This window comes from Salmo trutta, chromosome 30 (assembly GCF_901001165.1).
Source record: "Salmo trutta chromosome 30, fSalTru1.1, whole genome shotgun sequence".
Classification (NCBI taxonomy): Eukaryota; Metazoa; Chordata; class Actinopteri; order Salmoniformes; family Salmonidae; genus Salmo; species Salmo trutta.
The window spans coordinates 28,841,909-28,867,203 of NC_042986.1; the positions used below are offsets into that span (position 1 = coordinate 28,841,909).

Here is a 25,295-nt window from a genome sequence, read left to right on the forward strand (position 1 = left end):
AACTGTGGCCGATGGTGGCTGCAGCTCGAAAGGCAGTGAAAACTGCATTTTTTATCGGTGCAAGAGTGATCATCGATGGGAAAGAAATGCGGCCAAATCAGAACATTTGAGTGTTAGCCAGAGTCTAACTCGGACAGAACTGTCAGGCCAAAAACTGATTACCAGGTGAAAAGCAGCCTTTTATTATAAAAATGTACACAAACACTTGAATGAGAAAAGGCTGACCTGATAACTGGTAAACTAAACACTAACTATAGGTGAATAACTGCTTATTGTAAAGTCTACACAACGTCTGCCCCTTGTGGGAGTAACAATACTTTGGTAATTGTATGACCAATATTATTTTTTCTTTTTTTTGAGAGGTTATTATAATGGGATGGAAATCCTTTTGAGTTACATATCCTTAGGAAAAGCTTATATTAGCATAACAAGGTTGTTGGTTGAAGTTTATGTCTTTATCTCTTTGTTCAATTAATGTCAGGGGTATTCATAATTTACTCAAGCGTAAGGCTATTTTCCTGTATTGCAAACGGTTTAATGCAGACTTTTACTTTTTACAAGAGACTCATGCTTGTTCTTCCGATCTAGCTTTTTGGAAAAATCAATGGGGCAATGATATCTGGTTATTATATGGCAACAACCACTCTGCAGGTGTAGCAGTTTTAAGAGGTGCATTTAAAGGGAAGGTCATCAGTAGTAAGACTCACCACTCTGGACATTGGTTAATTTTAACAGTAAATTTCAACAGTGAAATGTTTTTATTAGGGAATATTTATGCATCCAACAACAAACTAAACAGGATATTATTTCAAGAATTTGAAGAAATTAATAGAGTTATAGGTGTATTTCAGGATATCAAAATTATCTTAGGTGGAGATTTTAATTCTGTATCTAATGTGATGATTGACAGATATCCCCCTCCTTACAGATCCTGCATAGTTAATCCTGAGTTTAATAACCTATGTCTTGGTCTTGCATTAGTCGATATTTAAATATCCTGATAAAAATGAATTCACTTGGAGTAACAAGGACATGTCCAGACAGTCAAGAATTGACTTCTGGTTGATTTCTAATTCATTAGATAATTCTGTAGTCAAGGTATCAATTGAACCATCAATTCTTACTGATCATAAAGTTATATTCTTATCTTTAAATATTAATGGATCTGAAGTTAAACCGAATCGGAGTTATTGGAAACTCAATAGTAGACTGTTGGAAGATGATAATTTCAAGATGGATGCCAAAGATATTATACAAGACAATTGGAGGAAAGCCCAACTATTTAAGTCTTATGGGAAATATTGGGAATTAATGAAGTATGAAATAAGACAAACAGCCATGAAGAGAGGTAAAGAAATTGCTGAACTTAAAAGATTAAGGGAAGATAAACTTGTTAAGGAAATACTTTCTCTAATCTCTATGGAGGACCTTGATGAAGAAGGAAAGGGTCGGTTATTCTCTTTACAACTAGAAATGGACAGAATGTATGAAGAGAGAGCAAAAGGGGCATTTGTAAGATCAAGAAGGAGATGGTTGGAGGAAGGTGAAAAAAATACAAAATACTTTTACAATTTAGAAAGAAAGAATTCTGAATGTACATCTATTCATAAGCTCAATATAGAGGGCAAAGCAAATGAAAACCCCAAAGATATTTCAAAATATGTTTCGGAATTCTATGGTAACCTTTATACCAGTAATGCCTGTCCTACTAGTGACATATCTGCCTTTCTAGACTCTGTCAAAGACTGTGCAAAATTCATAGATGAAGACTTCCAAAAGTTTATTTCTATTAATGAAATAAAAAAATGTATCAGCAAGTTAAAAGAGAACAAATCTCCAGGGAATGATGGTATTATCAGTGAATTCTATAAATATTTTCAGGAGGATATTATTGAATTTATATTTCATGTTTTTAAGGAGGCAATTGATTTAGGGGTCCTGCCTGTTTCAATGACACAGGGCCTAATTTCTGTAATACCCAAACCAAACAAAGATTCTATGATGTTAGAAAATTGGAAACCAATCACATTAATGAACAATGATGGAAAGATACTTACATCCATCTTTGCAGAAAGACTTAAAAAAGGTCTTGACCAAATCATTGGCGATACCCAGTCTGGTTTTATGAAGGGCAGACATATATGTAATAATATTCAACTAGTATTGGACTTGATAGACTACAATGAGCACATTATGGAAGATAGCTTTATTTTATTTGTAGACTTTTACAAGGCATTTGATACAGTTGAACATTATTTTCTTTTTGAGACTCTTCGATTTTTTGGTTTTGGTCAATATTTTCAAAATGTAATTAAGACACTTTACAATAATAGTAACAGCTCTGTTAAATTATCACATGGAACTTCACAAAGATTCGACATTAGACGTGGAATTAAACAAGAATGCCCAATTTGTCCTTTCTTATTTTTATTGGTCACACAAGTTATGGCACTTCATATAAATAAGGATAGTTTTAGGGGTATTCAGATACAAGACAAAGAGATAAAATGTTCACAATTGGCTGATGACACCACCATTTTTTTTTGAAAGATCATAATGAAGTCAAGAAAGCTATTGAGTGTATTAATGCCTTCACACATGTATCAGGTTTATCTCTGAATATTAGGAAATGTGAATTATTTGCGTTGAAAAGATGTGACTTAAACTCAGTATGTAATATCCCTGTCACGTCCTGACCAGTATAAGGGTTATTTGTTATTGTAGTTTGGTCAGGACGTGGCAGAGGGTATTTTGTTTATGTGGTTCGGGGTGGTGATTGTGTAGTAGGGTGTTTGATTTATTATTTCCGGGTTTTGGTTTATGTTCTATGTTTTGTATTTCTATGTTCTTTCTGGGTTGTGGTATTTCTATGTGTAGGTTAATGGGGGGGTTGGACTCTCAATTGGAGGCAGGTGCTTTCTCGTTGCCTCTGATTGAGAGTCCTATATATGGGTAATTGTTTGGTGTAGTGTTGTGGGAGATTGTTTCTTGTTTTGCCTGTGTGAGCATGACAAGACTGTTTTGTTGTGCGTTCTTCATTTAGTTATTTTGGTGTTTTCTTGATTTAAAATAAATAACAAGATGAGCATCCACATTCCTGCTGCGTTTTGGTCCTCCATTCCTGACTACAACCGTTACAATCCCTGTAAAAGATGTGATCACATATCTTGGTATTACAGTTAGCAAAGATCAGAAAGAAAGGGCCAACTTAAATTTCTCTCCTATTGTAGAGAAAATTGGAAAGAGATTTAACTCCTGGTTATTAAGAGATCTTTCTTTATCTGGACGTGTACTTTTATCAAAATCTGAATTTCTGTCCAGATTAATTTATACCTCCCTTGCCTTGGATGTTCCTCTGTCAGTAACTAAAATGGTTGATACAAAATTATTTAACTTCATATGGAGGAATAAACCACACTATTTAAGAAAAGTGGTAATATGTAGCACCCAAGTTGAGGGAGGGTTGAATCCTCTGGATTTTAAAACCTCTAATATAATATTTAAAATTAAATGGATGCAAAACTATTTAAGAAATAAGGATTGCATCTGGAATATCATCCCTAATTTAATATTCCAACAAATTGGTGGTCTAGAATTCTTACTCAAATGCAACTTTGATGTGGGTAAAATCCCTATTAAGCTTGCAAACTTTCATAAACAAGTACTTCTAACTTGGAACCTCATGTACAAACACAATTTTTCCCCTAATAGGTATACAATCTGGAATAATAAACACATAAAATACAAAAACAAGTCTTTGTTTTTCCAGAACTGGTTTGACAACATTATTTGGGTTAAACAATTACTGAACAATGATGGATAACTATATGATTATCCAGAATTTATTAGAACACACAATGTTACATTCACTCCTGATGAGTATCAAATTACATTTACATTTAAGACATTTAGCAGACGCTCTTATCCAGAGCGACTTACAAATTGGTGCATTCACCTTATGATATCCAGTGGAACAACCACTTTAAAATAGTGCATCTAAATCTTTTTTGGGGGGGTTAGAAGGATTACTTTATCCTATCCCAGGTATTCCTTAAAGAGGTGGGGTTTCAGGTGTCTCCGGAAGGTGGTGATTGACTCCGCTGTCCTGGCGTCGTGAGGGAGCTTGTTCCACCATAGGGGTGCCAGAGCAGCGAACAGTTTTGACTGGGTTGAGCGGGAACTGTGCTTCCTCAGAGGTAGGGGGGCCAGCAGGCCAGAGGTGGATGAGCGCAGTGCCCTCGTTTGGGTGTAGGGACTGATCAGAGCCTGAAGGTACGGAGGTGCCGTTCCCCTCACAGCTCCGTAGGCAAGCACCATGGTCTTGTAGCGGATGCGAGCTTCAACTGGAAGCCAGTGGAGAGAGCGGAGGAGCGGGGTGACGTGAGAGAACTTGGGAATGTTGAACACAAGACGGGCTGCGGCGTTCTGGATGAGTTGTAGGGGTTTAATGGCACAGGCAGGGAGCCCAGCCAACAGCGAGTTGCAGTAATCCAGACGGGAGATGACAAGTGCCTGGATTAGGACCTGCGCCGCTTCCTGTGTGAGGCAGGGTCGTACTCTGCGAATGTTGTAGAGCATGAACCTACAGGATCGGGTCACCACCTTGATGTTAGTGGAGAACGACAGGGTGTTGTCCAGGGTCACGCCAAGGTTCTTAGCACTCTGGGAGGAGGACACAATGGAGTTGTCAACCGTGATGGTGAGATCATGGAACGGGCAGTCCTTCCCCGGGAGGAAAAGCAGCTCCGTCTTGCCGAGGTTCAGCTTGAGGTGGTGATCCGTCATCCACACTGATATGTCTGCCAGACATGCAGAGATGCGATTCGCCACCTGGTTATCAGAAGGGGGAAAGGAGAAGATTAATTGAGTGTCGTCTGCATAGCAATGATAGGAGAGACCATGTGAGGATATGACAGAGCCAATTGACTTGGTGTATAGCGAGAATAGGAGAGGGCCTAGAACAGAGCCCTGGGGGACACCAGTGGTGAGAGCACGTGGTGCGGAGACAGATTCTCACCACGCCACCTGGTAGGAGCGACCTGTCAGGTAGGACGCAATCCAAGCGTGGGCCGCGCCGGAGATGCCCAACTCGGAGAGGGTGGAGAGGAGGATCTGGTGGTTCACAGTATCAAAGGCAGCAGATAGGTCTAGAAGGATGAGAGCAGAGGAGAGAGAGTTAGCTTTAGCAGTGCGGAGAGCCTCCGTGACACAGAGAAGAGCAGTCTCAGTTGAATGACCAGTCTTGAAACCTGACTGATTTGGATCAAGAAGGTAATTCTGAGAGAGATAGCAAGAGAGCTGGCCAAGGACGGCACGTTCAAGAGTTTTGGAGAGAAAAGAAAGAAGGGATACTGGTCTGTAGTTGTTGACATCGGAGGGATCGAGTGTAGGTTTTTTCAGAAGGGGTGCAACTCTCGCTCTCTTGAAGACAGAAGGGACGTAGCCAGCGGTCAAGGATGAGTTGATGAGCGAGGTGAGGTAAGGGAGAAGGTCTCCGGAAATGGTCTGGAGAAGAGAGGAGGGGATAGGGTCAAGCGGGCAGGTTGTTGGGCGGCCGGCCGTCACAAGACGCGAGATTTCATCTGGAGAGAGGGGGGAGAAAGAGGTCAAAGCACAGGGTAGGGCAGTGTGAGCAGGACCAGCGGTGTCGTTTGAATTAACAAACGAGGATCGGACGTCGTCGACCTTCTTTTCAAAATGGTTGACGAAGTCATCCGCAGAGAGGGAGGAGGGGGGGGAGGATTCAGGAGGGAGGAGAAGGTGGCAAAGAGCTTCCTAGGGTTAGAGGCAGATGCTTGGAATTTAGAGTGGTAGAAAGTGGCTTTAGCAGCAGAAACAGAAGAGGAAAATGTAGAGAGGAGGGAGTGAAAGGATGCCAGCTCCGCAGGGAGGCGAGTTTTCCTCCATTTCCGCTCGGCTGCCCGGAGCCCTGTTCTGTGAGCTCGCAATGAGTCGTCGAGCCACGGAGCAGGAGGGGAGGACCGAGCCGGCCTGGAGGATAGGGGGCATAGAGAGTCAAAGGATGCAGAAAGGGAGGAGAGGAGGGTTGAGGAGGAAGAATCAGGAAATAGGTTGGAGAATTGTTGTTAGAGCTGTTCCTAAAGGTGCTATTCTTCTTTTAGGAGAATATAACAATACTCCAAGTGCAACTGTTGAGGATTTTGTAGCCTCAATACAATTAGAAGGAATTTACATTTTAAACTAAATGTAATAACATGTATATAAGGAGACTATGTCAATATGTTACTATTCCCTCTGCTAAAATGCACTGGATTGCAACCCTAGGACAAGTGAACTGGAACAAAGTTTCGTTGTTATCTGGTAAATATTGTATATCTAATAAGGTGAAAGAAGTATCATACAAACTCATTCATAGAATCTACTCTCTAAAGACCTTTATTATACACAGATTTAAAATAGCTATTGATAACACATGTGTATTTTGTGGTTGTGACCCAGAGACTCTTGACCATTTATTTTGGGACTGCTCTTATGTCAGAAGATTTTGGTGTGAGTTAGAAGATTTTATTTTAAAAGAAACAACTATTAATGTTAATTTGAAAGACTCTATTATGTTTTATTTTGAACCAAATGATATGGACCCTGATTTAACTTTCATTGTTAATTTGTTTATCTTTCATGGAAGATTCTTTGTCCATAAAATGAAGTGGGCAGAGAACAAACCCCTTTTCACATTATTTAAGATAGCATTGAAATATTATTTTGAAATGATCAGTAAATGTAAAAACAAAAAAGCAATACGCACCATAAAAGTATTTAACAAATTGAAAATGAATCTTGACATGTAATACTGTTAGGTTTTGTATATATATTTTTTTTTGTATTTGTTGTGTTCATAATAAAAAAAGTAAAAAATAAAAATAAAACAATTAAATTAAAAACGTTTTTAAAAAAAGAAGTTAAAAAAAATTATAATAATTGGTGCAATGCTTAGCTTCACTTGTGTGAGGAAAGTTCCCTCCATCAAGGGAACAGGTTTACTAAGTGACGTCTCACATTCAACATTTCTGCGATATGTTTCACGATGTTGACCGGAACGCGCGGAGAACAAAGAAATACCACCGTTGGTCTGGAGAGATACTTAACCGCTTCGGTGAAGCTATATATGGGGTGGCAGGAAGCCTAGTGCTTAGAGCGTTGGTCTAGTAACCGAAAGGTTGCAAGATCGAATCCCCGAGCTGACAAGGTAAAAATCTGTCATTCTGCCCCTGAACAAGGCAGTTAACCCACTGTTCCTAGGCTGTCATTGGAAATAAGAATTTGTTCTTAACTGACTTGCCTAGTTAAATAAAGGTAAGCATTTTTTAATTTTTTTTATTAAAATAAAATCTACTGTCGGGTCGCGTCAATTCGAATCTGGTGTCGGAACAAAATAGTCAGCACAGAGTAACTTCTGATTTCTTTGTACTTTAATTAATGCGAACACTTGAGTGGTAAGTATGTCGTTTGTATATACGGGCTCACTGAAACACCACGCAGGGCAGACAGAGAACTGAAATGTCATCACAAGTTCTTCTTTAAATACTTCTTGACAGACTTAGTTCCCCCTCCTTGCTGGGTCTGTCAGAGTAGAGACTGGGTGTGGTTTAGACTTACTCCAGCCTATTGTTGGCGTGCAGGTTGGTCCCAACCTCGTGACGCATCACATGTTGCCTGGCGTTGGATCTTGTCTTCTTAGTGTATACTCAAGAGTCAGCAACCACTCAATTTCCAGTGATTTACTTATACTGTTGTTTCTGCACTCTACCTGTTCCTCACATGCTCCCCTTGTGATGGGTTTCACAACCTCCTATCACTAAGTCAGCTGCCTACACCTTGTTACACAATGCACAGTTCTCCAAAACCCCTACATTGCACCCATTATCTTGTTATTGCTGTTGTTCAGCAAAAAGCTCTTGCAAAACCCTGTTTTAAAGCATCAGCATTCTGTGGACATGACCCACCATCACATGAGCCACTTTCTCTAACATATAGCAGTATTCAATTATCTATAGTTTATATACTTAATATTGTGGCATAGCTTCTCTGTTATTTTATATAGGTTATGCTAACAAATAGTTGGTTAAACCCTAACACTACTCAAATTTCAATCGGCTCGCCCTATGTCCTCCCTTAAAATACTACTAGCGATAGACAGAAATAACACTACGTTATGGCCCAACGCGTCTATTCCTTTCGAATATCTAAACATCGGCCGGTTCATATGCCCTGGCTCATAGTATTCGGTAAATCCCCTACAAACTGACTTTTGTCAGACATACAACACAGGAGGGGTTCTCTCCCTACCAGTATCTGGGTGAAAAGGAAAAACCACACACAATACCCTCTCAACAATAATCCTGCCTATAGCTATTATTGGTGTATACGCATCTACCTACCCAATTGCTATGGAATGAATTCAAAAGTGAGGCCTAGTTTTATCTTAGATTCCTCACAGGGGGCGCCAAATATGTCGTAACGTTGCATCGTTAATGTGATGACTGCTGTTTATCGAATAATTAGCTATGTTTATAACTACATGATTAAATTAATCAGGCAATCATTAACTCAGTAACCTGGGGCACCATGGGAAAAGTCTGTTTAATGAGTTTCCGTTTCCCAAATTAACTCAAAGAATATCAGAATATCGATTTTACAGCAGTCGCTAATTAATTAATTTCCTCTACAGTCTCATCCTGAACGTTGCATAATTCGTAAATCTGCACTAACCCGGGTCTCACTAAATCATTCCGTACCACAACAAGCTAAATGATAATATAAGATACACATACACAAACATACAGTCTAGGCTATTGATTGGAACTTAGTACAACGAAACAGGTCTCTAGCAGACCAACACAATATGACACATGTTACACAAAATGGGGATTTAGAGAGAGGGAGAGAGAGAGAGAGAGAGAGAGAGAGAGAGAGAGAGAGAGAGAGAGAGAGAGAAAGCGTGCACGAGAGAAAAGCACACTTGGATACATTTGTAAACTATGCTTAGTGTAGCTCTAACACCTTGCCCCGAACTGCCGCTCTTATGGGTCAGAATTATAATGATGTAGTTTCTTGTTCAAAGTCTCCATTGGGTATCTCTTCCTGGACCGAGTTCCTCTTAGGAGGTTTAGCCGAAGACCTTCTCCGATAGCAGCACCTCCTTCGTTACCGGGTGTAAGTCTCTGATTGTCCACACGATGTCAGTGTCCTTTCTCTTAGTGGTCTGTTCCATTGCACTCGTTCTGTGAGTGTGGACTTCTGAGGAGGCTAATCAGCCGTCTCAACCCTCCCAGCTTGGTTAGGAGGGCCGTGTAGACAACCGATGATTTGAAGAGAATAACTGGCTGGTTCTTCTTGAATTCCCCTTCTTAGATACAGTAATCAAGCGTAGCCTAGATTGTTAAGAGGTTCCTTTGTCCTCTTCCTCGTGTTGCGTTTGTGGGGTCGCGACTATCTTAGATCACACTGCAGCTGTGGTCTGTTTTAGTGTGATATGTAAATTCTTAACTCACATGTTTAATACCCCTGGGTCACAAAGGGGTGTTTCCGTCTTCATGGCAAGTTCTCTGGGGCGTATGTAGTTATGAGGCAAGGTATCACACTGTGCTATGATCTTGTTAGACAACTAAAATCACAGTTTATTGTTACAAAAACGTTCCCTCGGTCTGGATATTTTCTACACAATACACTGTATGTAAACATCACTGACATACGAAAACTCTTCAAGTTACAATGTTTTCATTAGAACGTCGTCATTTAACTTTTAATAACATAACAAAAACGACATTCATTTTCATATTCCATCTATCATTGTTACCACCGTTTTGGCTGATGAAATATAATGTCCCAAAGTCCATTTATTGCATGTTACCATTCTGAGGTAGATTCTCCGTAGAACCACCATACATTCCAATCCTCCACACTGAGAGGACAAAAGATTTGTCTGCTGTCTTACAATTTACAATGGGCGTGTGGTGTCATAAACCTCCCTCCCATCAATCCCTCTCCCCCTCTGCGGTGGTGAGAGATGTCTCTGTAGGACTGTGATCCACGGTAACCTGACCCGAACAGGCCAGTCATGATAGGTGGCATGTACCAAATTTGCCCTGAACTCTCTGATGATGCAGACCCACTCTGCCAAGCCCTAGCCCAAGAGAACCCAGACAGGGGTTCTTACACATGCTGTCACCCGTACAACTCAACTCTTTTATGCTCTGAGGTACAAAATGAGGGCTCCAATCAAAATGAGTGTCATATTTGGTATTTTATTAGGATCCCCATTAGTTAATGGAAAAGCAGCAGCTACTCTTCCTGGGGTCCACACAAAACATGATATAATACAGAGGACAGAACTATATAAATCATTTTTAAAATCATACAGCCTACATATCAATGCATACACACAAACTATCTGGGTCAGGGCTGCCCAACCCTCTTCCTGGAGATCTAACGTCCTGTGGGTTTTCAGTCCAACCCTAATTTAACACACCTGATTCTACTAATTAGCTGCTCAACAAGACCTTAACTAGCTGAATCAGAAACGCAAAATTAGGGTTGGACTGAAAACCTACAGGACAGTAGATCTCCAGGAAGAGGGTTGGACAGCCCTGATCTAGGTCAAATAGAGGAGAGGTGTTGTGCTGTGAGGTGTTGCTTTATCTGTTTTTCAAACCAGGTTTGCGGTTTATTTGAGCAATATGAGATGGAATGGAGTTCTATGCAATAATGGCTCTATGTAATACTGTACGCTTTCTCGAATTTGTTCTGGATTTGGGGACTGTGAAAAGACCCCTGGTGGTCTTTGCCTGGTGGGGTAAGTGTGTGTGTCAGAGCTGTGTGTAAGTTGACTATGCAAACAATTTGGAATTTTCAACACAACGTTTCTTATGAAAAGAAGAAGTGATGCAGTCAGTCTCTCCTAAACTCTTAGCCAAGAGAGACTGGCATGCATAGTATTTATATCATCCCTCTTACAATGAAGAGCAAGACGGGCCACTCTGTTCTGGGCCAGCTGTAACTTAACTAGGTCTTCCTTGCAGCGCTGGACCACACGACTGGACAGTAATCAAGGACAATAATCATAAGGAAGGCAATTGGGGGTTGTGCAATACGTTTTTCAGATGCAGCAAAGATATGTGTGTAGACTTAACATGTCCACTCTGAATGCATAGATACACACTGGTGCCCCACAATCCATGAGACCGAAAGATTCTCAGGGTACCTCTTTGGAGGGCTTTTCAGCCCATCTCTTCTAAATCCCCAAACCAAAGCCAGGAGCTGCCTCTAAACGTGTCCCCTCTGAAGTTGCTGTCCAACAGCCTGAAGATTTGCCTAAACAGTAATAATGAGACTGCTGCTATATTTTCAGTACCATTTGGGGGATTTTTCAGCTGCAACAGTCAATCTATTGGCAGAGGGACAAAAGCACTGTCCCCCACAGTTCAGCCAGCACCTCGCTGCTATTAGCAATGGGTGCCAGGTTCTGTATTGTACTCAATCGGTTGGGTTCTCAGGGTCACAGTTGTTGTCAATCCAATTGCCACCAATTGCCACCTCCATTTGTGAGCATGATGGACACAAAAATTGTGGCAGTGATGAGTGAAAGAGATCAGCCCTGGATTAGGGATGGAGGAACATGGATGATGCCTGAGAATCTAACAGAATTTAATCCAGCATCATCTAAAACAGCAATTTATCCAGCATCATCTAATAAGGCAATTGATCCAGCATCATCTAATAAGGCAAATGTTCCAGCATCATCTAAGACAGCAATTGATCCAGCATCATCTAAGATGCCAATTGATCCTGAATCATCTACAGTGTCAGTGGGCGGAGCCTTTGGTATCCTCATTGCACTTGTTGTAATTGTCTTTGCTGTCTATTGTTTTGGTTATCACTATGGCAACAGCCTCCAGGAACAATAAAAGGCTTAGAGTGGATGGAGAGCTTGACAATGTCTAACATGCTGGTTATAACCACAAAGTCTCTAGGTTATGTTTCACACTTTAAATCAGAATTATAGCTTTGTGATTAGTAGGCGTTTCTAATTTCTTCATGTAATCAACTGTATGAATTTCAAGGCAGCTTTAACAACAGATGTTATTTTTGCACTGCTATTTTTCTTTAGTTTAATTCCACAATATTATGTAACATGCACACGTACAAAAGCATATAAAAAACATCCACAACTTATAACACTTTTACCTATTTGACATGTTTAGCTACAATACCTGTCAACATTGATTGCATGGGTAAATGTTGGACTGTGCTCTGGTAGGGGCCTGAGTTTAGGAACAAAGCTAGCATCTGTTCAAAGTTAAACATTTATCATGTCAAAATGTAAAATAGGTGTACATCAATATGACTTTGATAATATTATTTTACTGTTTGATTTTGTCCCTCTAGTATTTATTTTGTTTATATTTTATTTTCACTCTCTCTATTTCTGTCTTTAACTTAACGACCATGTCTCGTTTTGTGTTTACCCTCTTCCTCTTTTGGTTAGTTTATTTAATGTAATAACTTGTTCTCAACTCAATTATCAGCTATAATTGTAAAGTTACATGAGTATACAGTGTGTGTGTGTGTGTTTTCAACTAAACAAACCATTGTTGACATTGTGCATGTCTATCATTTGCCTTTATCTCAAAGTAAGACATCATTAGCTCTCTTATTTATACAGTAGCGATAGTATCAGCATATTGTACGTTTCAGCACCATGACTCCAGCAGAGCTGAGGTGCATATGCACCAGTCAACCTGATCACAACCCCTAGACTACAGTGCGGAACTGAACGGTGGTGTTCTTCGTCTTCTTCTTATAGTCTTCATCAAACTGTTCACTCTGGGCCACAGTGAAATGGTTCTTCCAGTCACCAACCTTTCCTGGCGTGTGACAGAGGGTGTGTGAGCAGAGAAAAGTTTGTTGAGGCAGAGAGAAAGACTGACAGAGAAAGACGTAGGGGAGAAATGGAGAGGTCTACCTTTTCGCATGAATGGAGAGATCTTGAAATCCATGATTGGGACGGTGGAATAGTTGGCCATGCTGTTCTTCTTCATAGTATCAAACTGCGCTCCTCCTCTCACCCTCTCCTTCTCCTCTGCTGAAGGAGACAAACCTAGGAAGGAGCACAGCCTGTCCAGCTCTCTCCCCGTATCCTGTAGGAAAACACACTGGATACTGTACTCTTCCTCACTGAAAGCTAATGCTAGAGATTATCAATATAACACTGATATACACACTGCCGTTATGTACGGTAATGAGCTACATAATCTGCAAAGAGGTCAGCACCTTTATGGCACAGGAGGTAGTTGTTCTACTCACCTCAACCATATCCTCATAGAAAAGGTAGTGGAGTTTAGAGTGAGTCTGTTTCCTCTCCCACCAGCCAGTCACATGGTCGTACCAGGAACCAAACACCACTGAGGGAAAAAGCCATGTGGACATGAGAGAATGTTAGCGAGATATACATAGTCAGGAAAGAATCATGGCATCAGTACTCTCCCTCTTACTCATTGTAATTTATTTGTTCACAGACTCATTCATTCACTCGTTTATTCTCTCATTCACTCACTCTTTCCATCCATGAATCTCTGTAAGAAGTTGTTCCAGTCTCCTGGCTCTGGATGGGCCTGGTTCATGCGATCAAAGTGGAAATAAGACACTGCATTGTCCTTGGCATTACGGGCCATATACACTATCTGCAGAGAGAGAAATTGTTGCAGTTACAACATGAATTGATGTAAGTGTATATCATTTAAAACAAACAACACAGAATGAAATGGAAAAGCGAAAAATGAGGACAATAAAAACTATGTACAAAGACTGGGTTTCTATAGAGTCTTCACATTCCAAAAGGACTGGTTCTGGATAGGTTTGAGATTGTGTACTGTGTAATGCTATGCTGCCCTCCATTGGGGATTCACACAAATTGCGTCATTAAATAAGTTCACTTACTGGACAAAAAGCAGCGCAGGAGGTTTGAGGATGCATAAATGTTAACCATATGCTACACCAGCAGACATGAGCAGAGTCATATTCACAGACTACACAGAAAACAAGCAGAGAGTTACATATAATGTACCCTGCAGTTCTGCTCCCAGAAGGACTTGGGCACCAACTGGACTGGGAGGTGAGTCTTGATGAGGCGAGGAGAGGTGGATAACTTGTCTGCCAGCTCCGTTCCTGTGTGTACAGAGGGGTGGGGATCTGGATAGGTTACTTTTTGGAGTTAAGGATGATTTTTACAGTAAAACTGCTTATTGTCATGTAGCTGGAATAAGTGATTGGCACAACTTCTCACAGTATAAGATTTCAAGCCATGAAAATGATCCTTCAACTTTGTGACAGTAAAAAGCCTGTTGATAAGGACTTTGGTATAGTGCATGGTGTTTTCCGGATTCTGTGTACAAGTATGTCAAAGATTTGATCTACAGACTCGGATGCGTCTTGTAAGTGCAGAGTCATTGTCAGCTGATCAGTTATTTATTTGGAGTACACAGTGCCCTTCACACTTTATTGATGTGTAATCAAGATAAAGGCTTCACAGTGTGTAGAGTTATATCAGTGTTGTATTCTAACCTGGAGGGAGAATATGGAAGTCACTCTCCAGGAAAGGCACTCTCTCATAGATAGGCAGTGAAGCCTGACGCTCAGGGGCTGTCTGACCAAAATACAGCAGGTCTAGAATGTAGGAGACCCACGTGGTACCTGGGAGAGAGAAAGGGGGGTAGAGAATGTGGAGAAATGGGGAGAGAGAAAGAGGGAGAGAGAGGCATGTCAAAGAGCTGCGTCTTTGGTCATCCGTTTATCCCTACAAAATGTCGGCAACACACAAACACAGACCTGCTTTGGGGTAAGTGGCGATGAGGATATCATCTGGCCTGGCCTGGAAGTTTTGTATGTTCTCCCAGTTGTCAGTGAAATAGTGGATCATGGAGACTCCATGGAAGTCAAAGAGTTTTGGTCGAGGTGGCAGCTCCATCTGTAACAACAACACAGTCCACCGCTGATCAGAGAGATATTATCAGGGAGAGTTATAATAATCAACTATTCACTAATATTCTTGCTTCATTCAAGGATATTCTCCAGGTGACAAGAGATCCCAGTTAATTCCTTGTCAGTTCCCTTGTCAAAAGACAAAGTACAGAAAATTATAGACTGCATACAGTCATGATGACTTTGTAAAGTACAACTAGCTGACTATGACCATAAGGTACTATCTGCATTTGTTAAAATTAAGTTGTTGGCATAGCCTTGTTTTGTTCAATGTTCTCTACTAAGATAGTGCTCTAAATACACCAACTCAGGTTGTTATGTTCAAAAGAGTACTAGATAAAAAATAGCTTACAGTAACAACAGACGAGAAGCAGGTACAGGGTGTGGATTTAATAAATAGACGTGAACAAAACAATTACAGCGTCTGGACAGGAGAAACATAACATCAATGCTGACTTGGGAATGAAACTAAGGAAGTGACAGATATAGGGGAGGTAAATGATGTGATGGAGTCCAGGTGAGTCCCATAATAAAGTGCACGTAATGATGGTGGCAGGTGTGTGTAATGATGAGTGAACTGGTGACCTCGAGCACCGAAAAGGGGGAGCGGGAGCAGACTTCACACTGACACTATTTGAAACTTTAAAGCCAATTATCTCAGAATCATCCTTTTGCAGATAGAACCTCATAGTCCCAAGTTCTCACATTCTCAAACATAATGTTCCTGACATGTGGTCCATAAAAATAGGTTTAAAATAGGCAATTTTATCCTGTCTCTGCAAAAGTAAGAAGCTGGTTATGTTACATTAAGGGGAAAAGGCCTGCAGGTTTCCTGGCATAGCATATTGTCTTTACAGGTAGATCTATTTTTGGGTAAAGATTTTATCTGTACACACTTCAAAACTAGCACAAACTCTATGGGGTCTATTTAGACTTGGGAAATTAGGCATTTCTTACACACCTTTCCTACACATTTCTCAGTAGTTGGTATTCAGACTCACCTTATGCAGGTGCGTAACGGGCTTTGTAGGCGTTGTTACTTTGTGCGCGCTGAATAAATGTAATTCAACTTATAAAACCCCTCCCACTTGCTGGCTAACACATTTTCGATTGGAGTTTTCATTCAGTAGAGTTTTCACTGCATTTATCTAAAGCCATCCCTTTAAATTTGGTGTACCTTTCATTTGAATTTTCTTGAAAGACTCACTAGAATTTATGGAAAGAATGGTTCAGAATATTAGGGTATCAATGAAAGAAAGACATGTAGGCCTACATACACGCTGTCACGTCCTGGCCAGTATATAAGGTTAATTGTTTGTAGTTTGGTCAGGGCGTGACAGAGGGTATTTGTTTTATGTGGTTCGGGGTGGTGTGTTTGTGTAAAGGGTGTTTGATTTAGTATGTCCGGGTTTTGGTTTATGTCTAGGTAGTTCTATGTGGAGTCTAGTATGTCTGTTTCTATGTCTGGTGAATTGGTGTTGGGACTCTCAGTTGAAGGCAGGTGTTTTCTATCTGCCTTTGATTGAGAGTCTCATAAATGAGGGTGTGTTTGTGTTTGTGTTTGGTGGGTGATTGTTCTGTGTTCAGCCCTAGGCTTTGCCAGACTGTTAGTTGTTCGTTTTCGTATTTTGTATGTTCATTTTTGTAGTGAATAAAAATCAAGATGAGCATTCACGAACCTGCTGCGTATTGGTCCACATTTTCCGATGACGATTTCGTTATATCGTCAGAGGACGAAGACAATCGTGACAGAATCACCCACCACCAAAGGACCAAGCAGCAGGAGAACAGCATGGATGGATGGACATGGGCGGATTTAAGGAGGTTCGTGTCCAGGGCTATGGAAGAGTTAAGGGAACCCGAGAGGCAGCCCCAAGAAATTTTTTGGGGGGGGCACAAGGGCTGTGAAGAGGGGCAAGGATGGAGCCCCAGGCCAGCTCCCCGCACTAGCCCTGAGGTACGTGTCTCCAATCTGGTACGCCCAGTACCAGCACCCCGCACCAAGCCCAAGGTGCGTGTCCCCAGCCCCGCCAGTCAACAGTCGTCGGAGCTGCCCGCCAGTCAACAGTATTCGGAGCTGCCCGCCAGTCAACAGTCGTCGGAGCTGCCCGTCAGTCAACAGTCGTCGGAGCTGCCCGTCAGTCAACAGTCGTCGGAGCTGCCCGTCAGTCAACAGTCGTCGGAGCTGCCCGTCAGTCAACAGTCGTCGGAGCTGCCCGTCAGTCAACAGTCGTCGGAGCTGCCCGTCAGTCAACAGTCGTCGGAGCTGCCCGTCAGTCAACAGTCGTCGGAGCTGCCCGCCAGTCAACAGTCGCCGGAGTGGTCAGACTGCGCTGAACTGCCGGAGTGGTCAGACTGCGCTGAACTGCCGGAGTGGCCAGACTGCGCTGAACTGCCGGAGTGGCCAGACTGCGCTGAACTGCCGGAGTGGCCAGACTGCGCTGAACTGCCGGAGTGGCCAGACTGCGCTGAACTGCCGGAGTGGCCAGACTGCGCTGAACTGCCGGAGTGGCCAGACTGCGCTGAACTGCCGGTGGCAGACTGCTGAACTGCCGGAGTGGCCAGACTGCGCTGAACTGCCGGAGTGGCCAGACTGCGCTGAACTGCCGGAGTGGCCAGACTGCGCTGAACTGCCGGAGTGGCCAGACTGCGCTGAACTGCCGGAGTGGCCAGACTGCGCTGAACTGCCGGAGTGGCCAGACTGCGCTGAACTGCCGGAGTGGCCAGACTGCGCTGAACTGCCGGAGTGGCCAGACTGCGCTGAACTGCCGGAGTGGCCAGACTGCGCTGAACTGCCGGAGTGGCCAGACTGCGCTGAACTGCCGGAGTGGCCAGACTGCGCTGAACTGCCGGAGTGGCCAGACTGCGCTGAACTGCCGGAGTGGCCAGACTGCGCTGAACTGCCGGAGTGGCCAGACTGCGCTGAACTGCCGGAGTGGCCAGACTGCCCTGACCTGCCGGAGTGGCCAGACTGCCCTGACCTGCCGGAGTGGCCAGACTGCCCTGACCTGCCGGAGTGGCCAGACTGCCCTGACCTGCCGGAGTGGCCAGACTGCCCTGACCTGCCGGAGTGGCCAGACTGCCCTGACCTGCCGGAGTGGCCAGACTGCCCTGACCTGCCGGAGTGGCCAGACTGCCCTGACCTGCCGGAGTGGCCAGACTGCCCTGACCTGCCGGAGTGGCCAGACTGCCCTGACCTGCCGGAGTGGCCAGACTGCCCTGACCTGCCGGAGTGGCCAGACTGCCCTGACCTGCCGGAGTGGCCAGACTGCCCTGACCTGCCGGAGTGGCCAGACTGCCCTGACCTGCCGGAGTGGCCAGACTGCCCTGACCTGCCGGAGTGGCCAGACTGCCCTGACCTGCCGGAGTGGCCAGACTGCCCTGACCTGCCGGAGTGGCCAGACTGCCCTGACCTGCCGGAGTGGCCAGACTGCCCTGACCTGCCGGAGTGGCCAGACTGCCCTGACCTGCCGGAGTGGCCAGACTGCCCTGACCTGCCGGAGTGGCCAGACTGCCCTGACCTGCCGGAGTGGCCAGACTGCCCTGACCTGCCGGAGTGGCCAGACTGCCCTGACCTGCCGGAGTGGCCAGACTGCCCTGACCTGCCGGAGTGGCCAGACTGCCCTGACCTGCCGGAGTGGCCAGACTGCCCTGACCTGCCGGAGTGGCCAGACTGCCCTGACCTGCCGGAGTGGCCAGACTGCCCTGACCTGCCGGAGTGGCCAGACTGCCCTGACCTGCCGGAGTGGCCAGACTGCCCTGACCTGCCGAGTGGCCAGACTGCCCTGACCTGCCGGAGTGGCCAGACTGCCCTGACCTGCCGGAGTGGCCAGACTGCCCTGACCTGCCGGAGTGGCCAGACTGCCCTGACCTGCCGGAGTGGCCAGACTGCCCTGACCTGCCGGAGTGGCCAGACTGCCCTGACCTGCCGGAGTGGCCAGACTGCCCAGACCGCCCCGAGCTGACAGACTGCCCAGACCGCCCCGAGCTGACAGACTGCCCAGACCGCCCCGAGCTGACAGACTGCCCAGACCGCCCCGAGCTGACAGACTGCCCAGACCGCCCCGAGCCGACAGACTGCCCAGACCGCCCCGAGCCGCCAGACTGCCCCGAACTGCCAGACTGCCTGGAACGGCCAGAACCTGAGCCGCCTCCAATATAGGTGGGTTGGGGAGGGGGGGTGTAAGCACAGTGCCGTCGTTGACGGCAGCCACCCTCCCTTCCCTCCCTTTAGAAAGGGGGAAATCTTTCTTTTGGGTATTGTTTGGGGGTATTTATATTTTTTTTGTGTTAAGGTGCTTCTGGGGTAGCACCTTTAAGGGGGGGGTACTGTCACGTCCTGGCCAGTATATAAGGTTAATTGTTTGTAGTTTGGTCAGGGCGTGACAGAGGGTATTTGTTTTATGTGGTTCGGGGTGGTGTGTTTGTGTAAAGGGTGTTTGATTTAGTATGTCCGGGTTTTGGTTTATGTCTAGGTAGTTCTATGTGGAGTCTAGTATGTCTGTTTCTATGTCTGGTGAATTGGTGTTGGGACTCTCAGTTGAAGGCAGGTGTTTTCTATCTGCCTTTGATTGAGAGTCTCATAAATGAGGGTGTGTTTGTGTTTGTGTTTGGTGGGTGATTGTTCTGTGTTCAGCCCTAGGCTTTGCCAGACTGTTTTGTTGTTCGTTGGTTAGTTCTAGTAGCTTTGTTATTTTGTATTCAGTTGTTTTTTGTAAGTTAATAAATCTAAATATGAGCATACACGTACCTGCTGCATTTTGGTCCTCATTCCCCGACGACAACCGTGACACACGCATATTCATCTCCTTTCAGCACCAATTGGAAGATTTAAAAGTACTCTGATCTTATATTATTTTTTATTTACGGTTAGGAAAGTATTTGAATAATACAAAAACTGCTTTCCAAAGTCTTTTCGCACTAAATATATTGTCAAAGAAAAAATAGTGGTTTGATTCATCCTGAAAGTTGTCATTTTCAATTGTTCAATCAATTAAATATTGGACGGTGACAAAAGTGTACAGTAGGGATTGAACAGAAGTCCTATAAATCTCCCCTAATAATCTTCACTATGTCCCAAATTGTTGCACATTTTGAAATGTTAGCCTAACATGATCCACTATTGCTAGCGATCCTCTGGAACAACCACACAAATGTGAAAGAGTAAATAAAGGTAAACTAACAATGGAATGGAATGATGCAAAATATAAGGAAACTAACACTAAAGTGACAGCTATAAATATAGGCTTATGGGGGTATAACGGACTTTGGCTACCGATTGTGGCTAATATTTAACATGATACAAATTGTTCACAATACAGTGAAAGGTCCTGGCATATAATGAAAACATTTTAGAAATAAAAAATCAACTCGGTAGGGTTGGCAATATACTATCATTTGCGTATGGCTAGAGAAGCCTATAGGTTGGGTCTCCAAATGTCATCCTTGCAAGTTATAAAGCCAGCATTTCATAAACTTCACTGTGGAAAAGGTGATGTGTTGATATGCTTCAGTTTTCTGCCATATAACTAGTTTCACGTTTGTCTCCAGCAATCATATGGTAAAATAGATTTAAAACAATTGTTATTTACAATCCCCGAGCCAAACGGCTTATCTATTTACCTAGCTCTTATCAATAGCTCTTACCAATTTGTAAATTACAGTGCATGGGGAATGGTGTTATTTCTATCGGGAAAAAAGTAAAGCAGATGTTGTTCTACTTATTAATCGTTTCATCGTGTAAAGGTGGTGGAATTATGAGGGAATTAAGTCAAGGTCAGAATACGGCTTGTGTGTAGACACACCTCCGCCACACCTTAATTTCTATGATCTCCACCCCAAACAAATAGCGGGTGAATAGCATGCTTTTTTACCCCCTTTTTCCTCATATCCAGTTGGTAGTTAGTCTTGTCTCTTCGCTGCAACTCCTGTACGGACTCCTGAGAGGAGAAGGTCAAGAGCCGTACGTTCTCGGAAACACAACTCTCGTGCTTAAATTCAAGGTCAGAATACACTTAGAGCGAAAAGTGGATAAAAAGGGAATTCCGTTCCATTTACAGGCGCTTAACTGCGGTTGGGTTTCCCTCCAGACGTAGGCATGTAAAACCTGTCAGTCTCATGGAATAGTTGGAATAGATCAGGCAACAATCTCTTCCATTCTATCGAATTGTAAAATGTACATTTGAATACATTTCATAATATTTGCATTGGTGTCAGTAAAAACTTTGAATAACTTAAACAACTTTCTGCTTTATAACAACTTCCTTTTGACCCTTAATGTTGACCACAGTCACATGTACTCATGTTAAATTACAAAGCCATCATGCACAAATACACAATAGAAATCAATCTGCAGTAAGACAACCCAATTTGTGAGCAGAGAAAATAAAAAATGTGAGTCACATTACACTCAAAATGTTGAAAGATGTAAATAAAATCATAAGATATCAGCTACTGGCACAGAACATTTGAAAAAAAAAAAATCTAGAGACTCACCTTTTCCATGTTGAATGGAATTCAGTAGTATCCTGTTTGGCCACTCTTCTCAGCTTCTCAGTCTCTTCTTGTCTCTGTCCAACCGTTCCTTCTCTTTCTTCTTCCCCTATTCCTTTCTCTTCCCTCACTAAAGGCAATGTTTTTTCTCTCCTGCTTTGGATTAGATTTTCCAACCCAGCTTCACATTCCTATCCGACCTCCACTCCTTGTTACATAAGTTCAGAACTCTCTATCTCTCACTCTGGTTACTGCAATCACAGTGACATCACAGATGTGTTGTGTCAAGACACCCCTCCATATCCTTCCCTTTTATTCCCATGTTAGCGACCACCCTCCTTCTGCTTCACACGCACACATACACTCGCTCTAATACTTCTTTCTTCGAATGGGTTCTAATTCTTCTTTCCAGTGTGTGGGTTGGATTTTCTTTTCTGAACACATGTATGTTTGTATTAGCACTCCTCTCACGATTTATATCATGAAAGGGGTAAGGTTACTAGGTCATAAAGCAACTCACTTCAATAAACCCACATGACCCTGAAAACTGGTTTTCACATGAGGGTTTCAGCTCTTTTAAAGCTCCCTAGAAACAGAGCAATATGTTGTCAAAGACACTGGAGAATACCCATCCTCTCAGCCCTTGATTCATTCCACGCCGGCTCTGATTGGTCAGCATGCCTACCACTTTGAAGATGCAAAATATTTTCTATTATGAAACATAAGAAATAAACAAAAAAACAGAACTTGAGCGTGCTTAACTATTCACCTAACATGTTGCTGCAATTACAGCTGCAAGTCTCTTGGGGAATGTCTCTATAAGCTTGGCATATCTAACCACTGGGATTTTTGCCCATTCTTCAAGGCAAAACTGCTCCAGCTCCTTCAAGTTGGATGGGTTCTGCTGGTGTACAGCAATCTTTAAGTCATACCACAGATTCTCAATTGGATTGAAATATGGCCTTTACTAGGCCATTCCAAAACATTTAAATGTTTCCCCTTAAACCACTCGAGTGTTGCTTTAGCAGTATGCTTAGGGTCATTGTCCTGCTGGAAGGTGAACCTGCGTCCCAGTCTCAAATCTCTGGAAGACTGAAACAGGTTTCCCTCAAGAATTTCCCTGTATTTAGCACCATCCATCATTCCTTCAATTCTGACCAGTTTCCTAGTCCCTGTTGATGAAAACATCCCCACAGCATGATGCTGCCACCACCATCCTTCACTGTGGGGATGGTATTCTCGGGGTGATGAGAGGTGTTGGGTTTACGCCAGACAGTGTTTTCCTGACCTTCTTCCACATGTTTGGGGAGTCTCCACATGCCTTTTGGCGAACACCAAACGTGTTTGCTTATTTTTTTCTTTAAGCAATGGCTTTTTTCTGGCCACTCTTCCGTAAAGCCCAGCTCTGTGGAGTGTACGGCTTAAAGTGGTCCTATGGACAGATACTCCAATCTCCACTGTGGAGCTTTGCAGCTCCTTCAGGGTTATCTTTGGTCTTTTTGTTGCCTCTCTGATTAATGCCCTCCTTGCCTGGTCTGTGAGTTCTGTTGTGGTGCCATATTCTTTCCATTTATTAATAATGATTTAATGGTGCTCTGTGGGATGCTCAAAGTTTCGGGATATTTTTCGTTACCCAACCTTGATCTGTACTTCTCCACAACTTTGTCCCTGACCTGTTTGGAGAGCTCCTTGGTCTTCATGGTGACGCTTGCTTGGTGGTTCCCCTTGCTTTGAAGACTGTGTTGAAGACTCTGGGACTTTTCAGAACAGGTTATCTTTGAGATCATACTGAGATCATGTTACAGATCATGTGACACTTAGATTGCCCACAGGTGGACTTTATTTAACTAATTATGTGACTTCTGAAGGTAATTGGTTGCACCAGATCTTATTTAGGGGCTTCATAGCATACAAATGCACACACCACTTTTCTTTTCTTTTTTTTTTGAAACAAGTAATTTTTTAAATTTCACTTCACCAATTTGGACTATTTTGTGTATGTCCATTACATGAAATCCAAATAAAAATCAATTTAAATTACAGGTTGTAATGCAACAAAATAGGACAAACGCCAAGGGGGATGAATAATTTTGCAAGGCACTGTAGCTGACAACTGGCTCTCAGGGAATGAGGGAATGTAGACGACAGAAGATTTCACCTCTCTTAGGGGTCCCTCAGTCTCTTCCTCTTGGCCATTCAGCCCACAGTGACATGGAGCCTTCTCGCCAACACAACCATAGCTTGGCTTTTCCTCTTGCCCTTTCGGCCCACAAGTCCCCACAGTAGGGTGCAGATGCTCCCCGCGCACTCATAGATAGCATCCTAACTAACTCGCCCTCCAAATACACCTCTGCTGTTTTCAGTCAAGATCTCAGCAATCACTGCCTCATTGCCTGCATCCGTAATGGGTCTGCGACCAAACGACCACCCCTCATTACTGTCAAATGCTCCCTAAAAAACTTCTAATCGACCTGGCCAGGGTATCCTGGAATGACATTGACCTCATCCCGTCAGTAGATGATGCCTGGCTATTCTTTAAAAGTGCCTTCCTCACCATCTTAAATAAGCATGCTCCATTCAAAAATTTTTTAACTAGGAATAGATATAGTCCTTGGTTCACTCCAGACCTGTCTGCCCTTGACCAGCACAAAAACATCCTGTGGCGTTCTGCATTAGCATCGAATAGCCCCAATGATATGCAACTTTTCAGGGAAGTTAGGAACAAATATACACAGGCAGTTAGGAAAGCTAAGGCTAACTTTTTCACACAGAAATTTGCATCCTGTAGTACTAACTCAAAAAAGTTCTGGGACACTGTAAAGTCCATGGAGAATAAGAGCACCTCCTCCCAGTTGCCCACTGCTCTGAGGCTAGGAAACACTGTTACCACCGATAAATCCACTATAATTGAGAATTTCAATAAGCATTTCTCTACGGCTGGCCATGCTTTCCACCTGGCTACCCCTACCCCGGTCAACTGCCCGACACCCTCCACAGCAACCCGCCAAAGCCCCCACCATTTCTCCTTCACCCAAATCCAGATAGCTGATGTTCTGAAAGAGCTGAAAAATCTGGACTCTTACAAATCAGCCGGGCTAGACAATCTGGAGCCTCTCTTTCTAAAATTATCTGCAGAAATTCTTGCAACCCCTATTACTAGCCTGTTCAAACTCTCTTTCGTATCGTCTAAGATTCCCAAAGATTGGAAAGCTGCCGCGGTCATACCCCTCTTCAAAGGGGGTGACACTCTAGACCCAAACTGCTACAGACCTATATCCATCCTACCCTGCCTTTCTGAGGTCTTCGAAAGCCAAGTTAACAAACAGATTACCGACCATTTCGAATCCCACTGTACCTTCTCCGCTATGCAATCTGGTTTCAGAGCTGATCATGGGTGCACCTCAGCCATGCTCAAGGTCCTAAACGACATCATAACCGCCATCGATAAGAGACATTACTGTGCAGCCGTATTCATCGACCTGGCCAAGGCTTTCAACTTTGTCAATCACCACATTCTTATTGGCAGACTCGACAGCCTTGGTTTCGCAAATGATTGCCTCGCCTGGTTTACCAACTACTTCTCTGATGGAGTTCAGTGTGTCAAATCGGAGGGCCTGTTGTCCGGACCTCTGGCAGTCTCTATGGGGGTGACACAGGGTTCAATTCTTGGGCCGACTCTCTTCTCTGTATACATGAATGATGTTGCTCTTGCTGCTGGTGATTCTCTGATCCACCTCAACGCAGACAACACCATTCTGTATACTTCTGGCCCCTCTTTGGACACAGTGTTAACTAACCTCCAGACG

General features: G+C 43.5%; 2 protein-coding genes across 2 annotated transcripts in view; one reads left to right on the forward strand and one right to left on the reverse strand.

Moving 5' to 3' along the window:
• The window catches only part of LOC115168441 (cytosolic sulfotransferase 2), a 70,701-nt gene that overhangs the window by 29,530 nt on the left and 15,876 nt on the right, over positions 1-25,295 (forward strand). The window lies entirely within an intron of this gene.
• On the reverse strand, positions 12,100-21,891 carry LOC115168439 (cytosolic sulfotransferase 3). The gene is made up of 8 exons (XM_029723721.1): positions 21,493-21,891; positions 14,845-14,983; positions 14,581-14,709; positions 14,084-14,184; positions 13,574-13,700; positions 13,324-13,421; positions 12,983-13,157; positions 12,100-12,884 (listed from the first exon to the last, which is right to left on the reverse strand). Exons 1-8 carry the CDS (start codon positions 21,499-21,501, stop codon positions 12,772-12,774), a joined length of 891 nt encoding a protein of 296 aa, XP_029579581.1. The 5' UTR covers positions 21,502-21,891; the 3' UTR covers positions 12,100-12,771.

Bases quoted from the DNA above. Each gene is read 5' to 3' on its own strand.
- LOC115168439 (XM_029723721.1), bottom strand. The intron at 14,710-14,844 runs GTCTGTGTTTGT...TCTCTCTCCCAG, and splicing joins CGCCACTTACCCCAAAGCAG to GTACCACGTGGGTCTCCTAC. The intron at 12,885-12,982 runs GTAGACCTCTCC...GTCACACGCCAG, and splicing joins CTCTCCATTCATGCGAAAAG to GAAAGGTTGGTGACTGGAAG.